General features: G+C 43.3%; 1 protein-coding gene across 1 annotated transcript in view; it reads left to right on the top strand.

Annotated features, from left to right (window-relative positions):
• The first annotated feature begins 587 nt into the window (after positions 1-587).
• Positions 588-10,238, top strand: part of LOC126469863 (organic cation transporter protein-like) — a 373,860-nt gene continuing 364,209 nt past the window's right edge. The window contains exon 1 of the mRNA XM_050097173.1: positions 588-642. Coding sequence (XP_049953130.1) covers position 642 — 1 coding nt within the window. The 5' untranslated portion in view covers positions 588-641. The remainder of the gene's footprint in view (positions 643-10,238) is intronic.

Below are 10,238 nucleotides of genomic sequence, written 5' to 3'. Positions count from 1 at the left end.
ACTTAGGTCGCTGATATGGAGTACCTGGCAGTAGCCGGCCGAAGTGGCCGTGCGGTTAAAGGCGCTGCAGTCTGGAACCGCAAGACCGCTACGGTCGCAGGTTCGAATCCTGCCTCGGGCATGGATGTTTGTGATGTCCTTAGGTTAGTTAGGTTTAACTAGTTCTAAGTTCTAGGGGACTAATGACCTCAGCAGTTGAGTCCCATAGTGCTCAGAGCCATTTGAACCATTTGAACCTGGCAGTAGGTGTCACCACAATGCACCTACTGTGTTTTTGGGATGTCCAGGTACTTTTGATCACATAGTGTATAAAATGACCTTTAAGCTTCCATGTGCTCGTCATGTGAATAGGGAACTGTTCGAGATTCTCTCGGGAGTGGCAACCGGCGATGACTGTTCGTCAGAATTGAGGTGTCATCCATCAGCGACGGCTCCATCGAGTTTAAGCGCGACCCTCATTCAGAACGCGACGCGTCCCCCCGGCCTTGGGGATCAGCAGGTGTCGGGAAAGCGCGCTGCTGGGGAACACGCCCCATGAGGACGCGGCCGAGTGGTTTTGCAATGTTTAGCCGTGGTGGGGACGGCGGCGCCAGCGCCGGGCCAGTGCGCTGCCAGCCACCAGCCGCCACGCACGCCGCAACAGTGAGTACGCTGCCGGCTGCTGCTCTTCCGCTCTGCTCAGTGGATGTCAACAACACTACCTGTGACTGCCGTGCACTTCCAGATGAAATGCTTGTCAATAACGGTGGCCCACTGCTTACGGCGAGAAACTTGTAGCTGGGAGGAGTAGTGTTTAAATCTGCGATTTAATTTTTCGATCGATTCCTTAAGTAATTTCGAACGATTATTTTTATGATGCCTTTATTAATGCGGTAGCCAACTACCTTCACTGTTATAGCATAACGCAGGCAGTGTTGAAACTGTAACGAATCTGACCTCGACGGAGAGTTAAATTCTAATTGTCATCATGCATATGTAAAATAGTGCGGCAAATACTGACATTTCTTCATAGAACAACTTTTCTTCACAAGGGAAAAGGTCACGTAATTGCTCATAGTTTCCACATTCTCTGCCTTTTTGGCCACATACAGGAACAGTGAATACAGTTAGGGTAAGCGCGGAAGAAAAGAAGAGAAACGTTTGTGTACTTTGGCACACAAAGTAAACAATAATGACAGATTTTCTAGGAGAATGCTGAGATTTTATTTATAAGTTTCTTTTCCATGACTCTTTTCACGTTGACTATGCCGGACAAGCTTCTTGTATTCGCAGTCTAACCCATGAATGTGTAATAGGTAAATAAGGAAAGATCAAACTTTAGCGTCCTGCCGACAACGATATAGGAAACGAGGCATGAGTATGTATTGAACGAGGATGTCCCTGTCCCGCGTGAGTCCTGTGCTTGCTAAAAATTTCCCTAGTAATTAATGTCTGCGTTATCGCATTTTTGAAAACATAGATCGAGAAGTTTGGACTCGTAATGACAGTAATCGAGATATAACTGTTTCAGCCCAAAATATTAGGGGACGCCGGTTTGAACATGTTATCATTGTTGTTCTTACCGTCGCCGTCATGTACTGTTCGGAGACTGGTTTGATAAAACTCTCCGGACTAGTCTATCTTGTAAAGCCTCTTCCTTTCTGCATAGCTGTAACCTACATCCATGTCAACCTGCTTTCTGCATTCAAACCTTAAACAACCTCTGAAACTGTTACCACCGCCCCTTGTGACCGAGTGGTTCTAGGCGCTTCAGTCCGGAACCACGCTGCTGCTACGGTCGCAGGTTCGAATCCTGCCTTGGACATGGATGTGTGTGATGTCCTTAGGTTGGTTAGGTTTAAGTAGTTCTACGTTCTAGGGGACTGATGACCTCAGAAGTTAAGTCCCATAGTGCTGAGAACCATTTGAACTCTTGCCCCTGGCAATTCCCCCCGATTACTATACTGGTTCCTCGGGATGTTTCCCATCAACCAATCCCTCCTTTTGATAAAGCTGGACCATACATATTTCTCTCCACTTCGATTCAGTACTTCTTTAGTTACCTGATCTATCGATTTAGTCTTCAGCAGGCATCTGTGTCAAACGTTTCTGTTCTCGAACATAATGTAAAGTATACTTTCATATTTTTATTTAAGCTGTGTTAGGTAAATATGTATGACAGGTTTTCGCTATGGTGTTAGTATATCATAAACAATTTTTACAGAAAAAATTTTAGATGCCTTCTGTTCGTTTTAACATATGTTAGTATATTTTTCAGCCACGCGAAAATGGTACGATTCAGATCAGATGCCAACAACTCTTGTCACACTTGCCCAAATTTAATTCTACCCATTAACTAAAAAATAATCTAATTCCAGTGACTATGGTAACATCAAACGTTTCAAAGCAAAGATATGATTACGGAGTCTGTAGTGACGAGTTTGTGGAGGAATAAACGATTTGGGTTTTAGTTGTAGCAGATATGTTATGCTCCTGTTAGTTCCGACACTGTGACCAGCTGCGCTGTGGCATGTTTTCTTAGCTGTCATCAAGGTGACAGCCAGCGTCTGCCAGATATTCCGCGATACGTTTAAGCACCCGTCGATTAAGGTGCTCGCATTTCCTATAACCGGTAACTAATGGGTTGGTTTTCTTAATACACCTTAATCGGTTGTCCCTAGTACCGTTCTTGATTGATGATATAAACACTACGCTATAGTTTCTATAAATGCAGGTTTGGTAGTTGGATTTCTGCTTTCACAATTGATATTTGCAATATGGCAACACAATTCCACATTTGAGTTGTAACTGGGGTATTGATTGCTAATTCCTTTTTAAGGCGTTGATTAATGTAGAGAAACCGATTTTGTGTGTCGTGAAGGAAAACAGGCGTTCACCTGATCTGGAAATTATTCATTTTGATTATTTAATTGAAGAGACGAAAGTTGATAGGTAGAGACAAACAAATGTTAATTTTTATTGAATTAGAACTGCCAAGTTGATTTGTGACACACTCATGTTCTGTACTGCTGGTTAATTTGTAAGTCGATATACTAATGTCTTCATTATAGAGGCTAAGATACTTATAGATAGTCAATGGCTGCTGGCAAAAAATTAGCTAACTCTTTGCACAGAAAGGTTTTCTTTTCTCATTTGGAAGTTTTGAAGTCATTCTAAGTCTGCAAAATGTTTGGCTGCAATTCTCTTATATCAGTGACAACTTTTTTATCCCGCAATGCGCGTGATGTAGGTGGGTATAATAAGATCCTTTCAGATATCCACAAGGAAATTGTTCTCCCTTCCTTAAAAATGTTACCAAGGCACTGCGAACATTACTTTATCATTCTGACAAAATGGGGACAGCTGATTTAGAACAGCTAGCAAATTCGATTAAGGTTTAAATAGCTCTGAGCACTATGGGACTTAACATCTGAGGTCATCAGTCCCCTAGAACTTGGAACTACTTAAACCTAATTAAACTAAGGACATCACACACATCCATGCCTGAGGCAAGATTCGAACCTGCGACCGTAGCAGTCGCGTGGTTCCGGACTGAAGCACCTAGAACCGCTCGGCCGCCGCGGCCGGCTTCGATTAAGGGCTAATATGTAAACACGATAGCGAAAAACTGTTCTTAAAATTGTTTTCGTCTTCCGGAAGTTACGTAGCATCTAATTACGTGGGCTGAGTCTGCTAGAATTGTTTAGACTTTAGTGACGCGGCAATTTTTCCAGTAACATTCAGTAGGAGTAATACCAGAGCGGACAGCCTTGCGTGTTACAGCGCCACTTCCGGGATGAAGTGCGCCGGCCCCGGATGGAATCCGCCTGGCGGTTTAACGACGAAGGTCGGCGTGCTCGCCAGCCTGGATGTGGTTTTTAGGCTGTTTCCCACGTCCTGCTATGTGAATACCGGGTTGTTACCCAAGTTAAGCCTCAGCAGCACACGCACACATACACACACACACACACACACACACACACACACACACAAGAGATCCCGCTTGGTTTTACACAGAAACAAAACTGAGGGTTTGCCTTGGCTGATATAGAGGTAACAAGGCCAAAACAAGCAGAGAGAAATCTGTGGACAAAGAAGTGTCTGATGCAAGGAAATAAATTCACCCATGTTCTGTTACTTAAGCAGCTGGATTCCGATGATTTTCATAATTACCTAAGAATGGATGAATCACGCATTTAGGAGCTGCTGAACGTCATCAATTCTTAACAAACAAGAGTAGTCCTGAGAGTGTATAAGATGCGACAAGAGACTGTTAGCTACATGATGATTTCTAACCACTAGCAGAAGAAAGAGGACCTCAAATTCAGTGCTGTTACATCCCAACAATTGTTAACTGAAATGATTCCCGAAACCTGCAACATGGTTTACAGTTGACTGAGGAAATACATCATGGTTAAGCAAAATTCATGAAACAACTTTACTAATTTATGTATGTAGCATAAAAGATGACCTGTAAGTTTAAGAAATTCATTTCAATTTAGAAGAAGAAAGATTGCACATGAATGTGTCCACATCATCTAACAAATACAACAGATATTGTAGTAATGAAGTCTTGGAAATAAAAACTAAAACCAAAAATACAGGTCGACGGATTTTTATTCTCTCTGTACCACACGAAACTATCATGGATATGTGTAAAAAATGAAAATAGTTCTCCATTTCGTGCATCTATATTACTACACTCCTCGTAACTGTCCCACAAACATCTGCAGTCTTTATATTTCTGCGGAAACTAACCTAAAAATTTCGTACGTCTCACACTGTCTCTTGTATACTACAACAGAATTGAATCCCACACACAGTGACAAACTTTAGACGGGTGGTTGGCACGATTTGCTGGATGGAGTGGCGATCAAAACGCCTACGCACATACAATTTGTTGGTCGGTGCGTGTGTAGGGCCCTTTAAAGTAAACATGCCAAATCAGTTAATAGCAATGCCGACCCTGCGTCGATGCGGGACGAAGGCACTAGAAAATGAACATTAAGTAGGAATAATAATGCGAGAATTCCTGGATAATCAATGAGAATTTTTGAATTTGAATCAGAATCAAATAACTCTTCACCTCTGACTTGACTGGCTAAAAGGCCAAAATGATTGAACAATTTTAGGAAATTCACAGTGTTTGCAAAATCCGGAAGACGATCCGCTGTCCTCTTTGGTGCCTTAAAGTCGTAGGCCCTCTGACGGATGGGGAGGGTGAGGAAGATAAAGAAAGATTAGCGTTCTATATAAATGGAGCACAAGCTCTTATTCGTAAAAATGGAGAAAGAAATCAGCATTGCCGGCATTCGCCTTAAGTGATTTAGGGAAATTACGTGAAACCTAGATCTGGATGACCAGGCGGTGATTTGATCCATCCAAGTTCCAGACAGTCCAGTGCCTTAATACTGCGCCTCGTCGCTCAGGCGGTGTGGGGGTGGTAGGTGGGAGGGAGGGGGGGGGGGCGGAGGAGAGAGAGAGAGAGAGAGAGAGAGAGAGAGAGAGAGAGAGAGAGAGTGTGTATGTGTGTGTTTCGTGTGTTTTCCGTGGTCGGCGGTGTAGTTATGATTACCCATTTCGGATTTTAATGGGCGCGTTTTACGGCTTCGTCGCTGCGCACTTAATTGTTTCACGGAAGCCTGTGTTAGATGGTGACGGTATTAGCTTGCTGAAGGAGGTATTCACGTAAGAGGCGGAATTAGTCAGGTTTCATTCTAGCTAATAAACAGATTTTGTATCCGTGAAAAATTGAAATGTTTTTGTTGTAACTCTCTTGACTAACTTTACCTGTTACCCTGTTTTGTCTTGGATATTCCTGAGAAAGCTGCATAGAACCAGTGGTGCATTGACTGTTGTATGTGTAAGTTTTTCAGTCAAGCGATCGTACTGTGGCATTATTCTGAGATTGTCGCACTACATTTACATTGATGGGGAATGGTGACTCTCTTAATGTTATTTAACGGGTAAAAGCTAGATTGGCGGCTTTATTAATACTATTTCAAAAGTGTAGCTCTACCTATAGTTGATACGGTGTCGTTGATAAGCATTTCCTTGGTAACCAAGTATGTAATACGTCACATAACGTCTCGCGCGTAGCACGTCGCTGCTTCATTGGGGAGTAAGAGATAAAGAAATATTTCAATGTCAGTACTTGCCATCAATGATCAGAATTTCTACTCTTTCCTTATTTAGGATTTGGCACACTGTCGAGGCCAATTGAGCTTATTATAGAGGGTGGAAGTGATTTTATCATTATGTTAATCTATCGAAATGTTACACATGTTATCGAAGATAGGTGTACACAATTCACTTGCAGACCTCTCGTCCTGCATTCGTACATTTAAGTTTGGAGTGCGTAGTACGAGAGGACACACTGCCCTCCCCTTATTTCCACTGCACAATTAGACAGAACACAGCTTGGTATGCTCTGTAAAAATGCCTTATTCCATATTACTTTACAAAGCGCGGACGGTGATATTCAGTAATACTTTACAAGGTGCCGCGAGCTACGGCCCTTTGCTGGTCGAGACACACGTGCGCCCACTGTAGTGTCTCCAGGCTAAGTGAGGCATCAGCTGTCAGCGGCCGCTCGGCAGTAACTGCGTGCACAAAGGATTTGTGAAGTCCAATGTCGCACGCGTACGCGCACAGTTACGATATTTCCCGCCAGGAAGCAGAATGTACTGGACAGACTGACCTATCCAGTTTGCAAAATGGCACTTGGAGTGGCAAATGACTTACAGTATTCAACGTAGTCCCACTCTAAAATGAGGCTTCATATTTTACAACATGAACATAAATATAACAAGCAACAAAATTAAAACGTAAATTCCAAACAAGGAAGATAATAAAGATAAAACTAGATACAACATCAGGGCATATAAAAATGAAATGCACTAATATTTAGGATACACAAAACCAACAAAATGTTACTATCACATTGCATATGAAACATAAAGGGTACTAACATGTAAGACAAAAAAAATATTACCCCACTGTATAAGACACATGAAAGGCACTGACATTTAAGACACAAAAAGCATGCAGTATGACTGTTAAGAAATTAATGCTGATAGCAGTCAGTCAATCCGCAGAAAAATATTTACAGTATCTCAAGCTAATACACTGCTGGCCATTAAAATTGCTACACCACGAAGATGACGTGCTACAGACGTGAAATTTAACGACAGGAAGAAGATGCTGTGATATGCAAATGATTAGCTTTTCAGAGCATTCACACAAGGTTGGCGCTGGTGGCGACATCTACAACGTGCTGACATGAGGAAAGTTTCCAACCGATTTCTCATACACAAACAGCAGTTGACCGGCGTTGCCTGGTGAAACGTTGTTGTGATGCTTCGTGTAAGGAGAAGAAATGCGTACCATCACGTTTCCGACTTTGATAAAGGTCGGATTGTAGCCAATCGCGATTGCGATTTATCGTATCGCGACATTGCTGCTCGCGTTGTTCGAGATCCAATGACTGTTAGCAGAATATGGAATCGGTGGGTTCAGGAGGGTAATACGGAACGCCGTGCTGGATCCCAGCGGCCTCGTATCACTAGCAGTCGAGATGGCTGGTATCTTATCCGCATGGCTGTAACGGATTGTGCAGCCACGTCTCGATCCCTGAGTCAACAGATGGGGACGTTTGCAAGACAAAACCATCTGCACGAACAGTTCGACGACGTTTGCAGCAGCACGGACTATCATCTCGGAGACCATGGCTGCGGTTACCCTTGACGCTGCATCACAGACAGGAGCGCCTGCGATGGTGTAATTAACGACGAAACTGGGTGCACGAATGGCGAAACTTCATTTTTTCGGGTGAATCCAGGTTATGTTTACAGCATCATGATGGTCGCATCCGTTTTGGGCGACATCGCGGTGAACGCACATTGGAAGCGTGTATTCGTCATCGCCATACTGGCGTATCACCCGGCGTGATGGTATGGGGTGCCATTGGTTACACGTATCGGTCACATCTTGTTCGCATTTACGGCACTTTGAACAGTGGACGTTACATTTCAGATGTGTTACGACCCGTGGCTCTACCCTTCATTCGATCCCTGCGAAACCCTACATTTTAGCAGGATAATGCACGACCGCATGTTGCAGGTCCTGTACGGCCCTTTCTGGATTCAGAAAATGTTCGACTGCTGCCCTGGCCAGCACATTCTCCAGATCTCTCACCAATTGAAAACGTCTGGTCAACGGTGGCTCGTCACAAAATGCCAGTCACTACTCTTCATGAACTGTGGTATCGTGTTGAAGCTGCATGAGCAGCTGTACCTGTACGCGCCACCCAAGCTCTGTTTGACTCAATGCCCAGGCACATCAAGGCCGTTATTACGGCCAGAGGTGGTTGTTCTGGGTACTGATTTCTCAGGATCTGTACACCGAAATTGCGTGAAAATGTAATCACATGTCAGTTCTAGTATAATATATTTGTCCAATGAACACCCGTTTATCATCTGCATTTCTTCTTGGTGTAGCAATTTTAAAGGCCAGTAGTGTATTTCGTGCTATGATTTGTTGCTTTAATAGCAATTTAGTATTGGGCTTTCCTTGTTTACCACCATACAAATGAAAGGGTATATCACTAATTCACTGATTAAGCAGGCGGTACAATTTTACTAACAGACCTTCTTAATCTGCCAGTAGCATATTTCAGCTTCATCACACGATCACCCTTATCACTGATAGGAAAGAATTGATTGCTGAGTGCCAGCCTCACAGCGAGACGCAAATCATCTACCTCGACTAGAACGAGATTGTCGATCTGGAGCTGCCATGTTCCTTCTGATGTCCAAAACTGCGATGCTGCAGCTGATGCAGGATCTCACTGGGCCACCTCTGATGCAACTGTTCTACAATTTGACACCAGTGCAACTCGGTGGCGGGAATCTCAGGGATCGAGGGTTCAGAATGGGCACAAAGGGATTGAAAATGTGTAAATGCCCAGGAGTGAGAGTATAGATAGAGAATCTGTGAGAGCACAGTATGACCTTGAATTAGACGTGTTTCTGGGTTAACACTGTAGTCAGTTCTTCAAATGTAAGTACTATATTGGCAATGACATGTTTGAGTGACTTCATAATTTGACTCCTGACAGTCCACCAAAGTGAGGGAAACAATGTGGAATAAAATTCCAATTGATACCCTTCGAGGTCGGTAAGGTCACCATACTTTCAACTGTAGCATCATCACAGAGAAAACGTTTCAGTTCATTGTGTGCATCTTGAAACGCAGTACCATTATCACTATACATGTGAGGTTTTCATCTTCTCGCTATGAATCTCCTGGGGAGGGCAACCAGAATTGACCCGATTACCATGTCAGTAATTCGAGGTGGCTGGGTTTGGTTGCCATGCAAATAAATAAAGCAATACAGGCGTTGATAGTAACCTTATTAAGTTTTCCGCCGTGCTTTACAGCAACAGGGCCTGCATAATACACTCCACAGTGCTGGTAAAGAAGAGACTGGTTTCCTCTAGATGCTGCTAGTCGACCCATAAGTTGAACTGCAATCTGGGGCTTAAACCTAAAGCATTTCAAACATTTCCCCTAAAACTTTTGGCTGTGTTTCGCCCGGTGGGAATCCAAAATCACCTATGCAACGTAGACGGTGAAAGCTGTGATCCACCGTGCAACAGATTTTCATGTTCATACACGATGAGAATTTTTTCAGATGATGCGTAGGTGGTAAGATAATAGGATGTCACTCACCATACGGTACGTTAGCGTTCATTAACTTCCCTCCCAGAAGAAAAATACCTTCTGCGTCAACAAACTGGTAGCAAATCTCTTATTTTGCTGTTATGTGGAATAGAAGCATTGGCCTTTAACAAAGCTGTTGCAATGAATTTTAGTACTCGCTGGTGGAAGGCGGTATTTTATATTTAAGAATGTAAGTAAAAAAATATTTTCGTAAGTTAAACATTAGTTTATAGTGTTCGTATCATTCTCGGCTTAGAAGGCTGTATATCAGTTATCAGCATGTTTTTATTCTATAGTACTGACCTGCCTGGAGGAACTGAAGGCAGAAACCTGGAGTAAGTTGTTGAGGCCGCTAACGGCATCATGTGTGGCGGCTCTCGTCGCGACTTAGCCGTTTTGCACACTGGTGGTGAAAGTAATATTTATGATATTCTAATGGCAACTGGAGAAGAGAGGGGTGCTAACTGTTCCCTATCACGAGTTTTTGCCAGTACCGTCCATTAAATTTCAAATTTCTCCTCACGGTCTAGTGGAGT

The sequence above is a fragment of the Schistocerca serialis genome, chromosome 3, assembly GCF_023864345.2.
Source record: "Schistocerca serialis cubense isolate TAMUIC-IGC-003099 chromosome 3, iqSchSeri2.2, whole genome shotgun sequence".
In the NCBI taxonomy this organism is placed as follows: domain Eukaryota; kingdom Metazoa; phylum Arthropoda; class Insecta; order Orthoptera; family Acrididae; genus Schistocerca; species Schistocerca serialis.
The sequence above is the reverse complement of the archived record's forward strand: the minus strand, read 5'-3'. Positions and strand labels throughout refer to the sequence as shown.